A 26,807-nucleotide genomic window follows, 5' to 3' on the forward strand; every position below is an offset into this window, starting at 1 on the left:
GCATCCGAAAATCTGGACCGCCCAACCCAATGTCCACCCAATCCGACGGTTACGGCAATCCCAATCATACCTGGGCGTGGGGCTTCCGCAAGCCTACACTCGGCAACGGTTATATTTCCCCTCCAAGAAGAAAGTTGGAGCGAAAACCAAGAAATAAATGGCGGCCCTCGGCTTTTACTCCGACCTCGTCCTCCTCTTCCCCCGGCGATCTTTTGTCTTAAACCCTAGCCCCAAGATCAAGGGGAAGAAGAGGAGGCTCGCTCTCTCGATCCCCCCCAGCTGCTCCCGTCGATCTCCCAATCGGCCGCCGCCCGACGGTCCAAAGAAGAGGATCTCGGAGCAGTCCTCGTGGGAGTCCAAGGACGCGGACGGGAAGGACTACTTGTACCGGCTCGGGCAGGAGGCCGACAACATGAACATTGCGGTCGGGGCCCGGAAGGGGATCGTCGATGATCTCTTCGTCGGCGAGTTTCTTGGAAAAGATTGTATGGAATTCCTCTTCTTTTCTTGGAAACTTGCCACCTTTGTTGCAAGTTTTTTAGGGTATTTTGTTGGGAATGATATGGATTCATTTTTATTTATTTTATTTTTATTTTAATTGTGTTATTGTTGGGTTTTTGCAGCGGATATTGTTTTCGATTACAGGCAGAAGGTGACGAGGTCGTTTGAGTACCTCGAGGGCGACTATTACATAGCTCCAGTTTTCTTGGTTAGTTCTTTCTCTTTGGTCTCAATTAATTTCCTTTTTTGTTATGATTGGTCTTGTATAATTTAGTATTTGATTGGTTGTGGTTGTCTTGGAATCAGACAAAGTTTGATATTTAGTGTGTGAAATTAGCCAAATTGAAGGATTTGATGGTTCTTTTTCAAAATTTCTTGAGTTTCTTTTGTAAAATTCTTATCTTTCTTTGTCATTGTTCTTGATTCTTGAAGGCTAAAGCAGCCACTGTCTTCATGAGCTTTGTGTGAGGAGTTGGCAGTTTTTGGTTTAATTTTGGTTGCTTCTATTAGGGGCTCTTGTATAGATCTTTCCGTGTTGCTATCTTGAAAGACCTACGTTTCTTCTTGAATATATTTGCTGTAAAACATTGCTGAAACTTGGGCTACTAGTGCTGGAAGTTTGCTAACGTACAGTTCTGCATTTTGAAAGCCACGCTCCCATAGGTACAATTGATAGAGACCATGGCCCTGTGTATACCGAGTGTATGTAGAATACATGGATGTAACTTTAACACCATCCATCAGACTTCTGACGGATCATTAGAAGTTTGTAGAGAGTCTTTATGTTTTTTTTTTCCCTTTTTTCTTGAAAGGGAAAAGGAGGGAAGAATTCTCCCTTACCGAGGATCTTGATGTCTTACTCTAATTCGCTCAAGTTTTCAGATTGTAAACACATGAGGAAATTTTTTGTATTTTTTTTAAAAAAGAATGTAATGCTGCTTCTATATTTTGATGTTCTCCCTTATTGAAGAGAATCATGTCTACTTCTTTCATGTACATCATGAGATACTTCTTTCCATTTGTTTTGGCCTCTTTCTTTCAATATCCTTGTCTTTTCTTGTAAGCTACATGATTCACCATTGCACTTTCTTGATAGTTGTTTCACCTTCTAATAGTTGATCAACAGAATCTGACATAGTATGCTGGTCTATTGTACAGGATAAAATTGGTAAGTTCTATGAAACTTTGCTGCGAATTTGCAAGTGATGAATTTTGATGAGGTATCACATATTATAGAAAGCAGGAACACCAGCTGTTTTGCCTTATATGATCCAGCATGATCTAATATATTCATTTAAAGGGCCTTTTTTGATAATTTTTCAGAATTAGGTGCTTAAAAATGTTTCTTTGTATGTTTTATTGATTGGAAACACAAAAAGTTTCATCCAACATTTGTTACTTCATGGAGTTCTATAATAATCTTAATATTTTTGCACTTAAGTACAACATTCTTATTTTCTTTTCAAGTGGGAATTTTTCCTTCATGAAATTGGTGGTTGAAAAAGAAGCAAAATGCTAAACCCATGAATTGTGTCAAGCAATATCAACATTAACTTTTAATTCACTATAATTTTGTACTCAGTGTTGAAGTGTGGAAAGTGGCTAGTGTTTACACATTGAGCTATCAATATTTTATTTAGTAATCATAATATGAATTAAAAATTTGTATAATTTCTCATTTTGTTGGTACATGTTAAACTGAATGTATGCAGAGATCCCCAACATTAGACATTGACAGCTTTTGGTTTTGGAAGTCATTAGTGCATCAATAACAAAGCAAGACCCTTTCCTTCCTTTTCTTTTTTTGCCTGGTTCAACATTCTTTCTTAAAAAGAAAAAGCTCAAACAAAAGTTGGTTAATGGACAAAACATACAGTACTGATCGTACTGGAAAATGAAAATTAATGTATACAACTTTGCAGAGTCTGATAATCTGCATCACCTAGATGATTCAAAAATTCCCATCAGCACCTGGCACTCAGAAAATGCTTGCATGATGTTTAAGGGACTTCTACTATAGTTGTTGCATAGGCTCAAAACCATAGACTTCAAAATCTTCCTTTTGAGGTGCAAATATTTTATTTATTCTGAAAAAAAGAACAGATACCTTAAAACATGGGAGTCGATGTAGCTGTTATTTATAACACCTGAGTTAAAGAGGTAAATTTAGCTATTATTTAGAAAACCTGAGTTAAAGAGGTAAATTTAAATTATCATAATTAGAAATTTTGTTATTCAAGTTTGTGATCTTTATCTCTGAACTATTCTGTAGAAAAGCAGTATGATGAATAACGTTATCAAATCAATGTGTATTATCCTATATAGTCCTGTATCGGGTGATGCGATTTAACATGTGTTTAATAGAATGCATGTATCTTTAATTTAAATTAGCCAAGAAAATGGTGTGATAGCTTGTTAATATCAGCTCTGGGCAGTAATCTGCTGAATATTATAAGATTGTGTTTGATAATTATAGGCAGTGAAACCTATCTATTAAAATTCATTCTAATACCGTTGTCCATATGTGACATTTTTGATCCTGTAGACTACTTATTCATGCAATAAGAAAAAGCAAATTATAGTAAGAAGATAACTGCCTCTTCAATCTATATGAAAGTTCAATGGGGTTAATAGTGTTTTTGCTTGGAAGTAACAAACTAATAATATTTTCCGACCATGAACTTATGTACTTGACAGTGATTCATCAACTTTCATCATCTTTGAGATATTTACCTTCTTAATTTGCTGCAAGATGGAATATTTGGCCCGAAAATAAAACAAATTAAACTTTGTCTTTATCCTAAATATCTGTAGAATGATAGTATGGAGATTGAAACATGATGAGCAATGTTGGATGAGCTGTAATAATGCAATCAGAATCCAGTATGCACTATTGCAATGGGCCATAGCCCTCCCATGTGGTATATCAGTATAATTAATAGACAGTCTGATTGCTTGCAGTATGAATATCACTCTGGTCATCATAAATGTAGGATTGCTGATGGCAACAACCATGCTAGGAAGATGGCATGGGAAAATGAATTGAAATCTTTGAGTATGAGTCATTATATTGATAATTTGCCTTGATACTGGAGCCAAAAAATGCTACCATGTTTCTTGCTTTTCATGGTTATGAGGGTGTCTTTAAGAATACAAAGAAATCTGTATTACATAACTAATATATAAGACTACTATCTCAACTATGATTAGTGGAGGTCCTAAGTTCTAATGCTAAGGCAGAAGGAGAGGAGATTGAACAGCCGATGTTAGTCATACTACCTTGAAGGTATTGTTACATAGTGAATAGAGCGAGGAAGACTAATAGATCTGCTCACCATGCTCATTGCTTGCTCAATATGAGATTGAAATATGGTCAGAACTAATATGGGTTGACAATTTTGTGTAGGATTTCAAAGTGGTCTGCCATAAAAATTAAAAAAAAAAATCCTTGTCTCAATATAGCTTGCTGTCAAGTAGCCTCAGTTGAAGCTTCATTAGTGTGTCAGTGGTGCATTAATTGGTTGTTCATGCATAACTGCTAATGTTGGTATATTTCTGCTGTGAAAGCAAATTTAGGAGGGACGGCAACCTTGGGAAAGAAGTAGCAATGTGCTAAGGTGCATCTTAAACTGATGCTGGAGATTCTACTTCAGATAGTAGTAACTGAGAAGTCTAAAGTACAGACATGCCAGATGCAATAAATAGTTTGGTGGAGGCACCAACTGTTGCCTGGTGGCTATAGAGCGCAGGCTAGGTGGAGGTATCCTTAGACAGGCTTTGTTAAAAGAAATGCAATTCTTCTCATCCATCTAATAGTGGGGGTGACCATTAAAAAAAATGATTATCAAACAATAAAAAAATCTGTAATGCTAAATAGGTGAAGTTCTCCTTACAATGGATTGCTTACTTGTGAATAATATTTCAAGCGACTAAAGAAGCTTTACATCAGTTTATTGAACCATCATATCATGTCATAACTCTACAGACCCACTTATGCGGGATTGGAACTTTCCTTATGAAAAGGGCAACAAGGTCCTGTATAATTGTTTGCCGAAGAGCCTCAGGAGGGCTCCTCATCCATAACAGCTCACTGCTTCAAATGCTAAATGACCATAACTTATGACTAGTACTTGGCATGGATGACTAGAAGAAATGGTATAAATCAAAGAAAGATGAGCTAATGGTAAGCTAACCATGATGATAGTAGCATAAGAATTCGAGGTCGGGGTAAGAGCATGGTGAGGAGCACTCTGATCTAGGTGAGATGGGTTAGGGGTCTAGGAAGGTGTCACAGGGAACATTGAAGAACTCTTGAGAGAAACATTTGACTGGTTGAAAAAGCTAGAGTTGGCTCAGTTTTCTTAGTTACCTTCGGAAGTTAAAAAAATCTGTATTTGTAATTCTTGCTTTTGCTCTTTGATGAAGCTTGTTTATGAAGGAAAAATATCCCGCAAAATCCGATAAAATCGGATGCCAGGTCAGAAAATCAGTTTTAAAATTTTATCTATTTATTTATAACAGGTATAAATAAATAACATAACTATATTATGTTTACCATACCTCGATCCCGCAGCGGAAGATGGTCAAGGTACTCAGGAACAGAATCTGGTACAGGGCCAAGTGCTGGATCAGATACTGGATCAGATGCTAGATCTGGTACTGGATCGGGAACTGGATCTGGAACTGGATCTGGTGCCGGATCTGGTACTGATGGATCTGGTGCTATGCGAGGCCCGGATGTACGGACCCTCTACTTCACACGCACGCCAAGAAATGCAGGAAGGTAGGATGATGTCTGTATAGTGCAAAAACCCTTTTTGCAAATAAACCCCTGGAAGAAAAGAATTTCAAAAATTCTTTCTTCCCCTTTTTTTTTCTTTTCTTTCTTTTCCTCTTTCTTCCCGTTTCCTTTTCCTCTCTTTTCAAGCTACTCAAAAGATCACGAATCTCCCCTCTCCCCAGATAAAATCTCTAGCACAGAATGAAGAGAAAGCTAGCCTATTTGTAGGCAAAGACAAGACTGAACCAGGGAAGAGAAAACGCCAAAAGGGAAGAGTGAACGCCAAACGATTCATGATTTTATTGAATTTTTTTAACCGTTTGATTTCAATTAAATCAGTCCTATGTTAAAGAGGTTTCAAAACCGAAGAGACACGTCTCTTCGGATCTTCAAATGGTAGCCGAAAGAGGAAAGATCAAGCGGCCTTCGATGTGTTCGGAAGAAGAAGAAGAACGCGGTCCACGGGAGAATATTTGCAGAGAAATTGGTCCATGGACCGAGGAAGAAACCAGAACTAAACCGTGTCATTCAATTTGAGGGGCAAACACGTAAATTTCCAGACTTGACTTAAATGGGTTAATTCAAATGGGCTGAATCAAATGGGCTTGGGTCCATCATTGGTTCTAAACCAAATTGAAGACCAATTTGAAAGGTTTTGGATCCGGAAAAATTCCACATGAATCTGATTCATGTGAACTCCAATTAGTTCAATTTTCGGATCAATCCAAGTCACACTTGGACTAGAATAAATATGGAATAAATTCTAATAAAATCATCATGAAGCCCAATTACATTCATTTGAATCCAATTCAAAAACAAACTCAACAAATGAGTCCAAATCAATTTCAATTACATTAATTGAAACTTGATTAAGCCAGAATACAGACATAATTAAATACACATCCATGAAATTCAGTATGTACCTCATGTTCAGTGCTAGCTGAACATAGACAAAATCAAATCTCAAATGACCCACAATTTAATTCTCAATTAAATTGGATCAAGTCCTTCCTACTTAACTTGACTTATGTGCGTGACTCCGATAGGTTCGAACACTAAGCCGGTAGTACATGGACTACTCCATGCACTAATCGAGGTGACCATCTAGCAATGATACCCGACGTCCGGATAGGTCGAATATGCAAAGCAACATTCAAGAACCTAGACGTATGGTTGTTGCATAATTCATCCCTATGACCTTCGATGCTCAAGATGACCTCAGAGTGGACTGTCGACCTCTGGGTCCGGTCATCCATAGTGTATTTCAAATAATCAAATCAAGTGACCTATCACTTGGTTTACCCTGGCCAAGGTTTTACTGAATTGAAATACAGTGAGACATCAACTCCTAAAATCTGGAGCGGTCAATCCCATCTTGACTCATACACAGACTTCGCGAGTACTTGACTGCACCCAACATCCTTCCGATCCCTGAATTAGAAATTCAGGTCATCCAGTGCCTAAGTACAGTGAGTTGCTTGCAAGTCACCGTGACAGTCTCAGGTCTAAGGGGTACTTATGCCCATACCGTTTTTCGAGCTAACTCCCGACAGTGGAGTGCTACTCAGGTGAGTCACTATTCAGTGACGATGTACTCCTACATCTCACCTGTATGCCATACAGTGTCTCCACACTCCTTGGTTTAAGAGGACAACCAACTAAATGGCACACAACGACCTATACTTGACATAGCTATCGTCCAATTGACAGCTCGTCATTTGGTCGCGAACTGGTTCAAGGACTAAATGATAAAACCTCTTTTATCCACTAAATTAGTCCTAAGGACTTCATCACAATACACAGGAGTTCAATTTGAAGATGCAACACTTGTGATGAATAGAAAATTGCCAGAATAAATTTTTATTCATTTTAATAAAACATATACATAATTCAATTTCTTACAATTAAAAAATTGGCTTTGGGACACAATTCCCAACAGTTTAATATTTTGGTTTCCAATATTTCCATCATTAGACATTCATAAATACTTCTTTTGCAGCATGCCACATTGTGAAGAACTATATTGCGCATCTCCTCAATGTGAAAGTTCCTCTAATACTAGGTAAATAATTTAAATTTTTTTTTAAAAAAATGAACATATTTCTGTGAGGTGCAGTTATTATAGAACAATGTCCTTTATCTCATATGTGATTTTTCTAAAAGAAATCTTGATTTAGGAATGATGATTTTAAAGCTGTTCTAATTGACAGGCATTGCATTTGCTCACATCTTATCCCACTAGTCAGCTTATATGTGGGAGATGACTTGAAGATTATTTTCTTTTTTGACAAAAGAAAGCCTGGAAAACTATATATGTTGTGCCTATTTATTTCTTTTTTATTAACACCTCATCTATGCAATTCTGATTGTGTATATAGTTGACTCGAACAAGACACCTTTCCTATCTTATCTATGTATATTCTGATTGTGCATGACAGGATCATGCATTTAGTAACATATGACTGTCACGTGAACTTCACTATTTTAATCACCATACTAATTTTATCTGCTGAAGTGGTTTCTCTTCTTCTGACTTTATTTTGCTTATCTTTTTTTCCTAATGACGCACTTAACGAGAAATCTGTGATTTGATTGATATGTTTGCAGAGATATGTAATAAAACCTTGGGTTTGTGGAGATCATCTTGTAGTTCTTCTTCTTTTTTTTTATCTTCTATTACTATTTATATACTGGGAATTATGTTTTTATTTGCTGTTGGCATATAATTTGCGCCTTAGTGATGAATGTAATTCCCAATATTAAACCTTGTCTTCTTGCCTTTCTAATAGATTGTTTCCAACTCTAGGGAAACCATGGAGACAGCTCTCCAGTTGCATTAGCTTAAATTGCATAACCAAATTGGCATGTCTCCTTACACAACGGGCCTTTCAGGTCTCATGGCATGCCCCTATCTTATCAATTGATGCCTCGACTAGGAATTCAGCATAGTTCGAAGGGTTGATATTATGCTGAGAGTTGGTTGTGACATGCTCACAATTTTGATGGACTATATCTTGATCCTTTATGCCAACCTCAGAAAGTTGGGACAAGGCTTATTGCTTAAGATTAGGATATGCTTTCTTGATATTATGATTATTTTGGTAAGACCACATAATCATCATGTTGATTAGAGTCTTTTTTTTCTTTTAAATTTTCCAAACAGGTTACATCTTGTCATGTTGTTTAGTTTTTTCTGCCATCTTTAACCTGAGGTTATAAACCACTTGATCAACTTAGTTGTGGCCTCGTGGGTTCTTTTTTCCTAAATTACTTTCATGTCACAATTAGTGTGCTTGTCTTAAAATATATTCAAGGTGTACATACCAAGCAACACAGTCTGTAACTTGATTTTGTAGGCATCTGGGGAGGAAAAGGCCAAGGAAAAACATTTCAAACTGAACTTATTTTTCAAGCAATGGGAGTTGAGCCGGTCATTATGTCTGCAGGAGAACTTGAATCAGAGAGAGCAGGTAAACATGCATTTTCATGCATTTCTGAAAGAGCATTGGTGAAGTTTTCTCATCATTTAAAATCTTCAAGGTGATCATAAGTTGTCGGCTAATTTACTAAACTTTTGGGATGTTCGAAAGACTTTGATGAGTTTAATCAGTTTATGATTACTCATCGGATTGTATTAGACTTGAATGAGTAATTCCAAGAGAGGTGTTCCATTTCAAGACTTATAATTTTGTTTTCTTTAGTGATTCTTCATAGGAAGAAAATAATCCCACTTATATAGAGCAAAATTTCTAGGGAGATGCTACTCTCTATAATAGTGATTATGTATGAACTACTAGTTAAACCTAGAAAGTTAGAGTATGATGTTTTAATATCATTGATTGATGCGAAACGAAGGTTAATAAATTAGTGTGTGGGTGTATGTATTGAGATATATATATATATATATATATGTGTGTGTGTGTGTGTGTGTATGTATGTATGTATCTATATATATATATATATATATATATATATATATATATATATATATATATATATATATATATATATATATATATATATATATATATATATATATATATATATATATATATATATATATATATATATATATATATATATATATATATATATAGTTTCTCCCCTTCTAGCAGCTGCTGTTGATAACTTCCAAATCAATATTTTGAAGGAGCTGTTCTTTATCATCTAGTAATCAGCTTTTAATAAAACCATTACGCACTAACTGATGGTTGTGCTCCATCCATGATTATAGTAAAGAGAAATATCTTCAATTTTATAAGACTAATAAGGTTTAGAAGGAATAAATATTGTCTAAGTTCTACCATTGTAGTCTGAAAGCATGAACCTGTAGGACTTCTTTACCCAAACACTGATTTCTTTTCCTTTGAATATAAAGTTAAAAAATTCTTTGCTGGTCAGTACAAGGCTAAAGGCCAGAGTATTAAGGAAACCCTTTCTGACTGAGGAATGGAAATCAAAACAGAACAACATAGTTTATAATGTATAACTTAAGTTTCCTTTCCTGTGAATTGTTCTTAAAGGTTTAAAAAATAAAGAAAGAAAGAATATGCTGCTTCCAATATTCCTTCTAGACAAAGCCCTTGTTTGGATTAAGCAGGTAGCCAACGAGCCTCATAGGTTTCGTGGTAACCTTTCCTGCCTAAAGTTGCCTTTTCTCGGAGTTGAGAACCAATTTTGAGCGTTGACATATGGTTCAGAGCCAGTGAAGGATGTTCTCAAACTTTGACAGATCATGCATTGGTTGAAGATGTTTCTACATAAAAATGGAATAGGTCTTGTTGGTATAGATCAAGTTTGCACTAAGCTTAAGAAATTGAAACGAAATATTTAGTTATTAAAATATCTAGTCAAGCAGAAAGATAGATTTGGCTGGTTCTCATGATGATGCGGTGACAGGGTTCCTATCCCTTTCTTCTTGTGCATCCTATTTGTAATTTTGTATCAGCTGTCTACTACATAAATCACCATCTACATTTATGTGAATTTGGTTTATCCTTTTTCCTCTTCTACTGGAAATATATTCTTTATTATCTAAAAACTAAGACCTGGGTATGTCTTATGTTTTCTTCTGCATTAAGAAGGTATAATTTTTTATGAGTCAAACAAATATATAAAATTGTGTATGTTTCAAAGAAAAGCTATGCACTTCTTGCACACTGTTTAATTTTTGTGTCAAATGTACATTTAAAATTTAATTGGTAATGCTTTTGAGGCATTTCTGACTGAGGATTTAGGGTTTTTTTTTTGCATATATACCCTTGCAAATATAGCTTATTGCATATTTCCTCTTAAAAATCATTATTTGCATATATACCCCTCAAATCGTCTTGTTTTTACATGGATAACCATTCCATTAGATTTTTTAGTTGATGGCGTTAAGAAATTATTGTTTTAAACATTAAATGATTTTATTACCCTTTTGGATCAATATCTGTGGCAAAATTATATAAAAATATAGCTCTTTTAATACAAATTGAATGTTAAATTTTTCAGTGGTATTGTCATAAAAGGTTAATAGTGTCAAACGAAATTCAAAATGGTTATTTTTTAAAGCCATCATCCCAAAATCTGAGGGGCATCCGTGCAAAAACAGGATGAATTGAGGGGGTATACATGTACATAGTGATTGGTGGAGGGTAAATATGCGTTAAGTTATATTTACAAATGTATATATGCAAAAAATATTTAATTTTATCAAAGTGGATTATGAATCCAAGAAGGTTTTCTTCATATAACTGTCTGCAATAAAATCATATGTTAAAGCTTTTGTTCATGTAGCTATATCCAATAAAATCATATATGATTGCTTAGTCGTACCTATCTTCCATTCTCTTTTCAGGAGAACCAGGCAAGCTCATACGTGAACGGTATAGAACAGCTTCCCAAGTGATCCAAAACCAGGTTAGAACCTTTGTTTAACTTCGACTATTGATATTTGTATGACTAAAGTTGTGGAGATTGCATTATTCTGTTACATTTTTTATTTTTTAATTTATTTATTGAATAAAGCACCTTTCTGTTAAGTTATTTTTTTTGCATTTTGATATAGTTAGTACTGAAGTGTAATCTCAAGAAACAGGAAGCTCTAGATCATTCACATTTTAAAAAAAAAAATCTTGCAGGAAAGTACACTATAAAGAAGTTAAAATTGATGTTTGTTTGCTTATTTCACCCATCAGTGGATATAAGAATTTCAACTTCTTCATAATTTAATCTGTTATTTTAATATTTGTATAAGTATGATAAACTACTTAGGGATAAGTATCAGATTGTGTTATGCTGAATGCTTTTTGTGAGTAACTGTAGATTGTTTTGGCAGGAATTTATAATAGCAGTATTTAGATCTATAATGAAGCAATTGATGATATGATATTAGATTTTATATTGACTTTAAGGTGAAAAAATGGCAGTGCTTTCGATATTGATATCTTTATCTCAATCTAGTTTTGCATCCTTCATGGATACCGGAATAGCTCTTCTGCAAAATAACAGTGAAAGAGTTTTGCTTACATGTCTGCTAGTTCAACTTTTTGAATAATTTCTTAATTTGTAACAAATTGAATTTGTAATTTTGTTTTTCTCTTTTTGTAACTTGAGAATGATATAATGGAGAATTCACTGGTATAGTTGGCATTATTGTAAACTGAAATACTCATCGACATGATTATCAGGATAAAGTTCTTTGTTATTGTAGTTAATTGTATGCCTCGATTATGGGACAATGTGATCATGATAAGGACATATGCTGTGCTACTTCACCCTCCACTACCATTAGAAATAGCATAACCGACAACTTTTTAGACATGTCATTTTGGATTTGGACCTTATAAATTTCCCTTCACTATTTCAATCTTCTGGAGGTTTACATCATGCATTATGCAAGCCTTTTGCAGATTGTTCGTAATAAAGTTCATGCATCACTTAAGTATTGTACCAAATTGGCTGATATTTCTTTCCACATGAACTTGCCTGGCAATCAGTTCTTGTTATCAACTTAGTGCAACTCTTAAGCCCACCTCCTCAATACTTCTTTCTAACAATCAGTATGTATGCGACAATTTGCATGCATAAAATAGAAAGTTATCAACTGATAAGTATTTTTAGCCTTTGATTATGCAGCAAGGTAGGCTAAACCAGACCGAACCGTCCAATTTAACCTGTACCGAGCCGACCCAGTAGGAAACCGGGTCGGTTCGCCTATTGGAATCGGTTCCGGTCCCAAACCGGACTGAACTGGCCGGATAAGGCCCAAACTGGACCAACCGGCCGGAATCGTTCGAAACTGACCGATTCCGTTTGAACTCGGTGCAACTATCCGGTTCGCACTGAGTCGATCCGATTCGGATTCGTGCCTCCTCCCCCTCAGCTTTTTTTGTTAAAAAGAAGTGTTCGGCCTTTCCAATAGTTTTTTTATGAAATTCATTTAGCCGTAAGACGGCTAAACAACTCCTCTCCAATTCACGAAATGACACCGATTTAGTGTGATTGAAGAAAGATCCAAGCCTAAATAAGATGTGCTTCCTCTCTCCTATCTCATTCTCTTTATTTTTTTGGCTTGGAAAAATAGCTCGAAATTTGCAAAATAAAAAGAAATCGTGCCAAAATTTTTAATTTGGGCTGGATTTTATTTTAAGTTGTAGATCTATGGATGATCTATACAAATTCTTCTAGCTGATCAGTCACAGCCATAGGGAAGTCGGTTACTACATGACTTCTTGTCTGAGATATCATTTTAGAGATATGATCGAGAGATGCTTAAATGAGGCCACTACGCTATCCGGTCGACTCGGTCAGAAGGGCGACATACATCCTTCCAATATAGCTGGACAAAGAAAGGCACGAATAGTAAGCAGGCAACAAGTGACACGAAGGGTAAGAAGGTAGCTGCATAGTATACCAAAAAAGAAAAACAAAAGGCACTTATAGCTCCAATGGAGAGTGTAGACGAGGAGCCAGTTCACTCAGATTCAGAGACCAGGAGCAGTAGTTTTGATGATTATTGATCTGCTGGCCAGAAAAAAGTGGAGAAAATAAGACCACCGTTTATAAGACACTGCCGCAGGGTGATCTTCAATTCACCGGTGAGTCCCAGTTTACGCATGCTACACAGGATAGGGACCACGGTGCATGATCTGGTGGAGCTTGCGAGGATCCAATTGCATATAAAAAATGGGTTGCTTGAGATAATTCAGGAAAACACGAGCAGCTGCAGATGACCTCGCACGTGGAGTAGATTCATAGACGTATCAAGTTCTAAGTCATATACTGAATTCTATTATCCGCAGCCACATGCAGCCTATGATCCATACGAATATGGTATGGATATGGTGCATCTGAGGTATCTTCCGGTGGCTACTACCCTATGTAGCCCGGAGCATCTTACTAATTAAATCAACTTGAAAAACTCAACTTGAAAAAGTTCAAAAAGATTGATTACCAATTAAATCAACTTGAAAAATTCAAAAAAAAAGGGCGTGCTGGTTCATGAACCGGCACGCCCAAGAGCACCGTCGGTACGGTACTGAACCAGTACCATACCGACCCACCACTAACTGGTACGGGTTCTGGTACTGGTTCGATGGACCTTGCTGTGTAGTGTACAAAATTGCATGAATTTGTAATGCTATTCTCTTTCTTTTTTCTCTTCTATATAGTAGTTAAAGTCCCAATTGTGATTCAATGAAGTCGTGTCACATCAAATAGTTAGTATACTGATAGAAAGAACTGCCAATTATTCTGAGCGGTACAAAGAAAGTTTACAATTATAATGTTTTCTTGTGTCATCTTCTACTATAGGCAAATGCCTTGTAGTGGTGGATGTACAATGCCACTTTTGTTTGTCTTTAAAGTGATTATTGTGGGAAGGATTTATATGGAGTTCACAAGACAATGTAGTTTTCATGTTAATGATTCAAATGTGGTTAATCCAGGGAAAAATAAGCTGTTTGATGATCAATGATATCGATGCTGGCCTTGGGAGATTTGGTATGCCATTCTTTCTTCTGTTTAGAAAATTATTTTAGGTGTGTATAAATGTAAAACAAATTTTGACATTGATTTTTTTTTTCTTTTGGTAAATGAAAATTGCCACTTCTTCAAGCATGTGTTGTTTAAATGAAAATTTTTCAAAATCCCTTGTGACCTGTTTGATCTAAAACAACCTAACTGGTAAGTAGTATTGTCATTTGTCAACTTGTCTTATTAGAGACCTAAAATGTTTCTCAGATTGATAAGCAATCATGACATCTGGTCTTATTTTCAACAAAATGGTTCTTAATGTTTTCCTTATATCTGCTCATATAGGAAACACACAAATGACGGTCAACAACCAAATTGTTGTTGGAACACTGATGAATTTGTCAGATAATCCTACAAGGGTGAGCATTGGGCAGAAATGGAGAGAATCAGATGTTACACATAGAGTTCCCATCCTTGTAACTGGAAATGATTTTTCAACACTTTATGCTCCCTTGATTCGAGATGGAAGGATGGAGAAGTTCTATTGGTATGTCTCTCATTATGGTGGATCTGTCATTTTAGTTTTATCTTGTCTTCTCCACTATAGGCAGTTCATTGTGAAATCTTCTTCTTAATTTGTTATTGCATGTGATATTGCCATGCTTTTTCATTAAAAAAAAAAATATTGCAGGGGCCAAGGTACGCGGTACCGACAATACCGACGTACCGGTGGGCATCGGTACCGGTACGGTGCCGAACCAAACCGAGCCGAACCGGTACTGTACCGATGGGGCTAAAAACCAAAAAAAAATTGGAGCCGGTACGGACTGATCGGTTCGGGCCGGTACCGGTTCGGTACGGGCCGGTACCGAGTCGGTACGGGCCGGTACGCGTCGATACCGAAATATGTAGCTGTACCGTACCGGTAGGGTTCGGTACCGGTATGTACCGGCCGGTACTGGCCCGTACCGACCGGTACGGCAGACCATGGCAGGGGCTGTATTTTGTAAACAAGAGGTTCCCTCAATTTTCTTTTAATTTCATCTTCTCAGAGTTCCTGTAGCCAGTTTTGGAAGCTTAGCTACTCTGATCCTAAAAAATTGCTTGTAATTTTCTTTTATTGATGTGAAACAATTGTTTAAACATTGAGAAGAGTTCCAAAGATAGGTATTATAAGGAACTTTGAAACTGAGGTTACTACGATATCTTAGTATGCAATTTACTCCTATTTGATAGAGGGTTTGAATATGGACTAAGTAAAATTTCAAACTTTTTATGTGGAGAATTTATATATTACAGTCCAATTTGGGAATGTTGTTAGAGCTTTGACCTTTTTTAGAAAAAATCTATTATGTATTGAATGTGAAGAGTGTTAGTGCTACATCTACTTTAGGTTTTAAAAGTCCTTAATTAGCATTAATCAAAATTGATAAAGTTTTGAAAATATTACATAATTGCAAATTAATAAGGCTTTTTATTGAAAACCCGGTGCTAAGGCACCATCAAAATTCACAAAGCTTTAAGTATGCTGTAAATATCTTGTTCATAAGGCATAATCCTTCCTCAGTGCATGTGCTTTGGTGGATGGTGGATATCTCCTAAGAGACTATAAGCTGTTTTAATCTTTTGGTATGCACCTTCAGTAGAAGCAAAAAAGACCACTTTGGTTAACTCCTTTAAGTCCCATTATAGTGCCCTAACACTAAGTAAGTTTTTGTTTTCAAACAAATCAAAAGATGGTCCATCTTCTAATTCTTACATCCAATTAATTTTAGTTAGGTTTCTCAAACTACTAAAAAGTAATGGAAACAAATTGTATTATATATGTTTGATGGTTAGAATTAAATGCCTCTAATGTCATATGCACAAAATTCTACAAAGGCCACAGAATTCAATTTAAAAAAGATATGGGCATAATTAGGATTTGTTTGTCCACAGCATTATATAAAAAGTTCATCATTATTCATTATATAAAAAGATATAAATAGTCTTATGGACCAAATCCATCAATATTTACTGCCATAGTTTCTCAAGCCTATAAATAAATATTTAAATTTTTTAATAAGAACAATTCTCTTTAATATTGGGTTTAATTGAGGTCTAGAAAAATTTTCCTATCCTAATCCATGGTCTAATGATCTTAAGATATTGAATTTATAGATTTCTGACCATATGTTCTGGGGTTTCTATATTTTAAAGCGGCATAGGTTTCATAGATGCCAATGTTCCCAAACTCACACATAAGAGAAGATAGTTGTCTTGGGCAAGTTTCTTTGGAATTCTTCGAGTATTGAGGAGGAAACAAATTGGCTATTTGCAGGTATGGAGAGGAGCTGACTCTAAGAAACTAGGCATGTAAATCTCTCTATTTGCCTTCTTTTATTTCTTTTTCTATGTGACTGAGGGGCTATTGCCATTTCTTGCCATGTCAAGGACAACATGCAACCAACGGAGCAGAGGGGAACTGACTCACTAAACATCAGTTGAGTCTAAGTGTCCTCAAGCTTCGGGCATGAAGGCCTCTGGAAAACTAGGCATAGAGACACGTGTATATGTATGTGTATATATATGTATGTATGCATGTATATATATATGCATTTTTATATGTATATTATATATGTGTATATATATATAGTGTGTGTGTGTATGTATGAAAGCTAGGCATAGAGACATGATATATATATATATATATACACACACACATATATACACATATATTCACATATACACACACACACACACACACACACATATATATATACATATATACACACATGCATATACACATACACACATGCATATACATATATATATACATACACACATATATATATATATATATACACACACACACACACATCTACATGTACATATACGCATGTGGTGTTTTATACTTATTCAAAAATAAAAGAGAAACTTAGAGTTATAGATGCTATTTAGCACATACATTAATAGAATAGCCATGATCTTTGCAAGTTGTTTTATTTATTTGCTATGTTCATTTAAAATATTCTGAGATAAGTAGATTGACAGCTAACTTTGATATTTATATTTAAAACATAATGATATTTTGCTTAAAGTATCCTTATAATCTTTTTAACTTTCTATTTAACATATAAGGACATTTGCTTAAACTGCATAGAAAAATTGAAGGATACTTTGTTTGAAGTGTCCAAAAAAACTTAGGACACTTCACTGAAAATATCCAACATTTAAGACTAAGAGTATCCTGCATAACATTCCAAAAAAAGTGCCGTGTCGGACTCTTTTTGTTGATATCAGTAGTACACTTCAAATACATTAATAGAATAGCCATGATCTTTACAAGTTTTTTAATTTATTTGCTAGGCTCATTTAAGATATTCTGAGATAAGCAGATTGACAATAAGTTTGATATTTATATTTAAAACATAATGATATTTTGCTTAAAGCATCCATATAATCTTGTTAACTTTATATTTAACATATAAGGACACTTTGCTTGAAGTGCCTAGAAATATTTAAGGATGCTTTGTTTGAAGTGTCCAAAAAACTTAGGACACTTCACTGAAAATATCCAACATTTAAGACTAAGAGTCTGCTGCATAAAATTCCAAGAAAAATGCCGTGTCGGACTCTTTTTGTTGATGTCAGTAGTACGCTTCAAAGTAGAATATCCAGCCATGTTGTGTCATGTCCTGCATGTCCAAATGTCCTGTTCATACTCATAGACAGTTCAAATGAAGTGTCTAAGTAACATAGCTAATAAACTAGTCCCTCTACAGATTCTTAGCTCTCACCCACCTTGATACCAAGAATAGCATAGCATCCAAATCCATATTGATGTTATGGGGGAGGAATTCTCATTTGTTAACAAATTCCAAACGTACCCAAAATGAGGAAACCATCTAAAGAAAGAAAATAATTCCTTTTGTTGTAAAAAAAAATTCCATTACACACGTCATTGAAGTGCTTCATGCTAAAATTACTTGGTAAAAATTTTGCATAGCATGGCCTTTTGCAGATGGTATAATGGTGAAATTAGCTTGTATGATTTGGACTTTAAAATTGATAGCATTGGAACAAAGCCTTCATGTTGCTTCATATAAATACCTTCATTGATATTTCATGCAAAAGTAGCTGTTGTCACATCTATATGATAGATAAGTGTCTATATTGTAGCTGAAGAATCAACATGCCGATAGGAAATATCCTGGCTATTGAATCATAGGTGCAAAAAAAGTTGACATCTTTCTTTTGTGAATAGCTGTTGGCCGCTACATGAATTTAAACTTTATATATGCATATGCTCTTCTGTTATTATAAATCTACTTGCATGTAGTTAGCTTAGCTCACCATGAGGCAAGTCTACCAGTTCCAGGTACAGACATAATGCTCTGCATCTCATCGTCTATAGCTTGGCATTTCTAGATTGCTTTGGCTGTTTACTACATACAAATACTTCACTTTCCTTTGAATTTGTCATTGTGGTTGCACCAAAAATAGCTCTAATAACTTCTCCCACATAAGCCTCTATAAAACAATGCAAAGAATTCTGAAACGAATTAGAGAAATGACAGTTGAAACCACAATTAAAATAATTTTCTTAATATATTTCCTATCCTACCTTTCCTGTTTCCCTTGGGAGGTATCTATATATCTGCCTAAAAGTTGTTTCTGAATTCAAATTTAGATTATATTATGGGATGGCATAAAGATGGTTTCATAATTATGTAGTGCTGTGTTTCTTCTCATGCCTTGATATCACATGTAGATCATTGACTTCATGCATATTTCATTATTGAAGTGTTAATTTTTATTTACACAATGTTCTGATTCTTCTTTTGCACTCAAACTTCATAGTTCATAATATTAATTTCATATTCTCTAAGAACAAGTAAAAGCATGTCTTGATGTCGTACAATAATCACTGTACTTCATGTCCTATACAAGCCACTATATGAATCTAAAATAGTTCTCTTGAAGGATTGTTGCATTCTCTCCATCTACTTAATATTGTTTTTCTCTTAACTGTTATTCCCACGAAATTGTCCTGCTTGATTCTTTTTCTATATTCCTGGTGGTGATTGTCACTACAAGAGCATTTTCTGCTAAATCAGGCAACCAGATCGTGAAGATGTAATCAATATTGTTTACCGCATGTATGCTAAAGATGGAATTTCTAGAGATGAAGTCATCAGCCTTGTAGATACATTTCCTAACCAAGGTATTTCTGCACTCGTGTATGTTCTAGAAGCCGTGTTCTGAACAAAATTGTTAATAAAACAATTTCTAAAATCTTTCATATAATTGGATTAAAATGAGGACATCACATTTTGCCTAATAGTATCGATTTCAGTAGAAAATTCTGAATTATTTACTTTGTTCTCTAATAGGAATCTAGATCCCTAATATGAATCTAGATTCCTTATTGCATCACCAATGAAATGTACTTTGTTTTGTCTTATAATAATATATTTCTAATTTCTTTCATGCATTCCTTTTTTATTTTGGAGGGTTGGGTGGCGGAGGGAGGGTTGGGAAGAAGGTGGGGGTGGACAGCGGCGGAGCCAGAATTTATTCAAGGGGAGCAAATATTATTTACAAAGAGATGCATAATCCAAGTCACTCTTAAATTCTTAATCAATTTGAGTAGTAGTGAATTAAATATAAATAGTAAGACTAATCTAATATTATATCATCAAGGATTTTTTATATCTCCTTATTCATCTTGTTTATGTGAGTGATTTATCTTTTTTCCGGTCAAAAGAAATTAGAGGTATCTATAATTTATATTACATTAGGTGTAATACAAATTATTTTAGATTTTGCAATACAGAGAAAATGGTAGAGAAACATACTTGGATACTTTGATTTATTCTTCATCTTCTTCCTCTTTTTCCCTTCTTCCTCTGTTACTTGGGGAGTGAAGGAACTAGGACTAGAAAATAGGAGGAATAACAACAAACCAGTAAAAAGATAAAAAATTGGGGGGGAGTCAGAAAGAATACCACATGCTAGCTTTTGAAATTTCTGACTATTTTTCTTGCCTCCAATTTGATAATGAAAATTGTACATCAGAAATATGAGAAGGAAAGGTAATAAATCAAAAACAAGCACTGACCAAAAATTAGAAACTAGAAAAACAAGAGGTGCGGAGTTTTTGCAATTCTGTCATGTTGAGAAAACCTTCTTCTCCTCTTCTTTTGGTACTTCACCAACTTTGGAAAGGAACCCCAAACGTATGTAGAAATGAGACATGGGTAGGATGAAGTTTCTGAAAATAAGAGTAAGATTTTGATGGTACAATTAAGTAAATATGCATCTTTATATCCAGTCAAAAAAAGAAAGCTATTGAGCCCATTATCCCACTTCAACAATTACCCATTATTTTAGGGAATCATACTATACAGGTTTCCATGATTTTTGTTTTGTTCTCTTTTTTTTTGGTGGACAGGGTGGGGTGTTTGTGTTGGGCGGGAGAGGGACATATTACACTGATTCTCCCATTCCTATCTCTATACCATGAGGATCCAAACTTTTGCTCCCCTGGCTCCGCCCATGCAGGGTGGAGGCATATGTGAAATATGGCCTTTAAAGGCAACAATATTCATGGCAACTGAATTTTGCTCTATCTTGCAATTTTAGACTTTCATCAGCTGACCAGCAATGCCATTACCATGGTATGCCGGTTCAGCCCGTACAGGCCGGTTCATCCTGTACCGGACCAGTCCGGTTCGACCGTGAAAAATAGTACCAGCCCGTACTGATCCGTACCGGTCCGAACCGGCCTGTACCGGCCCTCGTACTAGTCTGTACATGCCGGTACCGGCCCGTACCGGCTAAGCTAAATTTTTTTTGGACTTTTGGAGGCCCAACCAATGGTACCGGTTCGAACCGGTTCAAACCGGTACCAAACCGATCCGGTGGCCGACCAGTATGCCTACCGGTACCGATTCGGCGAACCTTGGCTATTACTGTCATAGGTTCTCCTTCATTTAGGTGTTGCCATTAATGTTTTCAATTCCTTTTTCTCAAATCTGCCTACCAATTATCTGAAGTTTATTAAATCTTTGCTATCATTGAGAATATAATAAAACTCTTAGTTCCTCATTTTTATATGATTGCACCAGATTGCACTTTATAATTTAAATCTGTGTTCTGCTTGAACTAACCCTGGTTTTTGACATTATGCTGTAAAGTGATGCTCATATCATACATAGCAGGGAACAACGTGGATTAGAGTGGCATGATGTCGCATCCAAGATAAACTTCTATTATTTTGAAACAATACTAAAAAATAATCATATCAAGTGTGAAAAAAAATTCTAGGTTTTAGTTGAGTGATGTATAAATAGAAGTTCGATTGATGTTAAGAATAAGGTCACAACCTGATAAGAGTGAAGGCATAAATAATTTAGATATGACCATTTAGATAGACTTGGTAATTGTCAACAAGGTTTTGATGCAACATTAAATCACCCTAGCAGATTCTGTGATAGAATTAGAGGATCTGTATGTTGAATTGGATGGTCAAAGAGTCATTATGGAAGTGGTATATGTCTTTGCAGTGTTTAATGCTGATGAAAAGGGAGAAATAGTTGCAGCCTAAAGTTATGCAGCGTCGTATTTAGGGAAGAGGAATAGATGTATATCTGAAGTTAAAGAAATGAGTTATTGTAGATTGTATGATGCCCAGATGGGTTTCTTGAATGTCCAAACAAGAAGGGAGTGTATGGCACTTAATGACAGGATTCAAGGATTAAATCTGTAGGGGCAATTAGTTGTTTCCCCTTTTTGTCTGTATATTGATTTTTGGTCTTTTAGGCTCAAATTTTTATGTAATTACATAAATTACTTTATTTAATTACTCAAAATTTGTAAATCCACCATCTGTTGAACATAAGAAATTTTTGGTTCTACATACAATGTTTTTTTTAAATCGAGCAACTCTCTTTTTTTCCATGTGCAGCCTTGGATTTTTATGGAGCAGTGAGGTCCAGGACATATGATCAGTCAATCTCCAAGGTTTCTATATTTATTAATTTAGTAGTATTTGGATGACTGATGTGAAAATAACTGGTCCAGTTGTGGATGACATTGTCATCAAGTTCTAAAGATAATTGATTAGGGAGAAAGCCGAAGAATAATTTGACTTAGTGTTAATTTGTTCTTTCCAAACCATGATGATTTCAGGAGCATCATACATCTTCAGCATATGAACCCTTGGGAAACTATCATTATTAAAATAAGATTCCTTGAACAACTATTTGCGCAATCGCGTGCGCACACAAATTCGGGTTAAGAGATAGAGGAGCAAATGATCAAATCTCCATCTTCCATTCTTTATATCACCACCACCACTCTTATTGTCATCAATACCCATCATGGCCTATGGAAGATGGGGAGTAGTCATAACTGATTGCTCCTTAACATCATTACATATTCTATTGCTTTTCAGAATACATGTGTTTTCCTACTGCCACTAACTTAGCACTTATTATTGAAAGATTAAAATAAATCATGACATTGTAATCTCAAATGTTCTTATCAGTGTTGTCAAAAAGCAAATGTTTAAATGTTTAAATGCCTAAGTTGTTGCTTAAATTACTGTGTTGCTTAATTGCTTAAGCGCTACGTATTTAAACATTTACTTCCACTTTACCATTTGAACATTTTCTTAAATGGTTAAGCAGCCGTTTAATCCATTTAACCACAAAACGAGCATTTGTTTTTGAGACATCTGCATTGGCCATCTTTTGCATATCTCTTTTGTATATCTGATATTAATTTGGCGATTGAAATGCACACACACACACATACATATGTGTGTGCGCGCGCACACGTGTGCATGCGTGCATCTATGTATATGTTGAGAAAAGTAATCTTTTACATTATTCTCATGATAAGCTCATGATCTAGATATCTCTATTTTGAAGGAATGTCTTTCTTCCTTCCGTGTATCTATTTGTTATTCTCTTATAGCTTTTTCTATTTTATCTTTAGATGTTCACTTTGTTGTATTCTTTCATTCTGAACCATCAGAACCAAAAATAATTTTATTGCTACTACTATTATGAGCACGTTTGTTTGTTTCTTAAAAAAATAATACTTACTAATATTTATCTTCCCTTGTTGCACTCCTACAATTTATAGTAACTAATAAAATTATGCTCTTATTGACTTAGAGATATATTCCAATTTATTTTGTTCAAAATTTACTGGTTGTTGACTATTTAATGTAAAAACATTAGGTTTTTAACAGTCTGTTGGATGTATTGAAGAGTGTTTCTTGACCAATTGACCATTTTGATGACCTTATCCCTCATATCAACAAAGGTCATTTTGGATGTCTCGCTGCTAGTTAAGTTCGTGCTGGGTATATGAGGTTCAGAAACCATGATCAAGATCTCTGCATCCATATATGAGAAATTCCACTATTAAGATCTTGATAATTGCTTGAGCATTTTGATGGATCTCAAGCATGATGATATTTTCTAATCCAATGATCATACCAATTCAAAAGTATAAAGGTTTCAGTCTAATATTTCTTTTCTTCTGATGATTTAGCTTGCCACTGCGCTTTGGTTTCTAGATGAAAATTTGTGCATCATATTAATATTCCATTATCATTAGCCTTGTAGTAGTTATATTAGCTCCAATGGCATTGTCATCTGTGCTATGTAATTATTTAAATTCATGAATTATGTTGTAGTGGATAAGTGATATTGGTGGATATGAAAATCTTGGTGAGAAACTTATGAAGGGAAGGAAAAACAGCAAGCTTCCTACATTTATTCCTCCTAAGGTATGAACTTGTTCCATCACTCCTATTTGCATTAAATTATGTTTTATGTTTCAATGCATACAATCTTTCCTTTATTATTCACATTTACTAGCTGTCACCTATTTATCCTGCTGCACGCAGACAAACAAATGCTAAAAATTTTCCATGTTTCAATTTATCTGGTAGGAGCAGAACGTGCAGGGAGGTTGAATGTGGCATGAAATAAGCCATAGGGACTGATATAATTTATAGTATAAACAAGTTATACAGGTTTATATAAGCATATAATAATGACAAACAACGATGTAGTACACAACTTTATAGCTGATTCACACCTCTACCTGACCCTGGCCCACCCCAAAGGGCACACCATGGGAGAGAAAATGCCCAAATGAAGCACCAATTCAATGTTTGTCCTTAATGCTAGAACAAGTGAATATCTTGCTTCCCTTTCTTAAGGAGGCGAGGGACCTCCGAAGAGAAAGACGCTGGCTTGAAATAGAAATATATTATTATAGGAGTTTATAACTCTGACATCATATTTGATTGGAACATGGCTGAAGAGAAGTGGTGCAAGCAGATGTTGATGAAGGCGGCAAAAAAGGCAAGGGAGTTGCATAATAAACATATGGCAATGTAATTACAAATCGTCACTACAAGAACTTGCACAATATTAAATCAAAAATGTTTCCTATGATGCCCACTTAATATTAAAAACTTCTGCATCACGGTGGTTTTCAAATTTTTATGTCACATCAAAGAATCGTATTGGTGATAGTGGAAGCATCATTAGTAATGATAAAGCTACAATGAGTACATGGCAGGATCACAATGTTGCGAATTGAACACTAAGAGGATATAATTGTGAGAGTTGACATTGAGATCAAGACAAAAGACAATACAGTGTAATCACTCAAAAGGGAAACATTAGTGGAGAAGGTTGGGCTCTGGAGTATGAGGGGCTGCTGCTTGTAGTCTTTTCATGAAAATGAGAATTTTTCACACCCAGACAATAGAAATGTGATGCAAGAAAAGGAGTGAGTTCATGTTAGGTTTAGGTTTTTATATTTTGGTGATTACATTGCTGTATTGCAAGGGTTATTATTTGAAGGCTAGTGTTCAAACCATAGATTTAGATGCAAATAGAGGAGGACTGTTTCTGAGGTTTCCAATGTTGTTATAAACCGTGGTTTGCTTGAATTCTGAAATTTTCCAAGGATGAGACTAGTTATGTGCTTTCAAGAATTTGGTCCTAGGAGGGTTCATCAAAAAAAAGGTGTTAAAGTATTATGTAGAACTAAAAATGCTAACCAACAAAATGAAGATGACCAGAAGAAGGAATTGTTCGTAGAAGAACTTATGAATCATCACCAACTGTTTAAAGTAGCACTTTCATACTAGAGTTGCACGATGGAGAAAATGATAGCATCTTGGCTGTCATTGAAATTCTGAATTGAATTCATCACTCTTATTAGAAAAAGATAAAAACCAGTCCTTAACTCAGTTCCAATGGATTTAGAACTTTCTTGAGATATAGCTTATCAATCTTGGACTCCATTAAGAAGCATCCTACTCAAAAGGATTATATCTCACACAAACTCACGGAACTAATGCGACTTGTAGAAAATGTACATGACTGAAAAAAATCATGACAGCCAAAAAATCTACATGATGAACTAAAAAAACTATCATGCTCGTTCATTTCCATCTCTCACTGAGCAAACAATAGCATCTAGGCCCGTCACAAAACCGTTTCTTCTGAACCTCTTAGAACTTATGTATCATGAACCATGTCTGGAGATAACAGCCTTTGTTTGAGAGAATAGTATTTTGATTACTAATTTAGCAGGTAGACCATGTTTGATTGACTGATTAATTCCATTTTACTTGGAACAGCAAACAGTTGAGACTTTGCTTGAATCAGGACATTCCCTTGTCAGGGAGCAGCAGTTAATAATGAATTCCAGACTCTCGAAGGAATACATGAAAAATATTGATGACTAGTTAAAGGTTATTCAACATATATGGGCTGTTGTGATTCCAACTGCTGTTGGTGCTATACGACTTGAAGAGGTTCGTATGGAAAGTGATTTTTTTTCACAAGCCTAGGGTTAGTATGTAACTTTGTTTTTTCATTCTACACATGACCAGTTCTACTCACCATTATTAACAATCATGATGACATATTAGTCTTCTCTTTCTCTCAATCTTTCTATGATCTTTTTGTATCCCTAATATTTTGGAAAATGGACACAGGAAGCAATATGGGAAATGGAAGCGGAAAATAAATGTCCTAACCCGGGAAACAAGGAACTGATCTGCAGAAATGGAAAACATTTTATTGCATTCCCTGTTACCAGATTGCAAATGCTGATAATGGCAAGCAGATAGCAATAGGTGTTATGATCATTCTAATTTATGTTTTCATTTTTTCCGAGGGCTAAAACCCTGGATATTGGATCGAGACAAGAGGTAAATCTCCCAAGAAAAATCCCCAAAAAGCGGAATAAATAAATAAAAGAATAGTGTGTGTGTCTTTCGCTAACGGAAGCAACGGACCCAACGCAAGAACTGTGATATTACTGTAAAAAAATTGATTTAAAGATAAGCATATTAATTTCCTATAGTATAGCTGCTTTGTTATTATTATTGTTATTTGCTTTTCTGGATGGGAAAAATGAAATAGTCAGAATTAAGAAATTTAACCAGAGGTAGAAAAATAAAATAAATAAAAAGAATAAAGAGAAGCTATTTTTGTGCTTTGTTCGGCTTTTGGGAGACGGAGGGGAAGAGGGGCAC

At 35.2% G+C, this 26,807-nt stretch overlaps 1 protein-coding gene across 1 annotated transcript; it reads left to right on the forward strand.

Annotated features, from left to right (window-relative positions):
- Positions 1-102: 102 nt before the first annotated feature.
- LOC103721519 (P-loop containing nucleoside triphosphate hydrolases superfamily protein) lies at positions 103-26,632 on the forward strand. Its single transcript, XM_008811770.6, has 13 exons — positions 103-485; positions 624-709; positions 1,660-1,669; positions 7,281-7,343; positions 8,638-8,751; positions 11,124-11,185; positions 14,215-14,269; positions 14,588-14,789; positions 19,342-19,448; positions 22,194-22,249; positions 23,937-24,029; positions 25,905-26,081; positions 26,265-26,632. Exons 1-12 carry the CDS (start codon positions 158-160, stop codon positions 26,010-26,012), a joined length of 1,284 nt encoding a protein of 427 aa, XP_008809992.4. The 5' UTR covers positions 103-157; the 3' UTR covers positions 26,013-26,081; positions 26,265-26,632.
- The last annotated feature ends 175 nt before the right edge of the window (positions 26,633-26,807 follow it).

The sequence above is a fragment of the Phoenix dactylifera genome, chromosome 11, assembly GCF_051530095.1.
Source record: "Phoenix dactylifera cultivar Ajwa chromosome 11, Ajwa_hap1_PhDact_Kaust_v1.1, whole genome shotgun sequence".
Classification (NCBI taxonomy): Eukaryota; Viridiplantae; Streptophyta; class Magnoliopsida; order Arecales; family Arecaceae; genus Phoenix; species Phoenix dactylifera.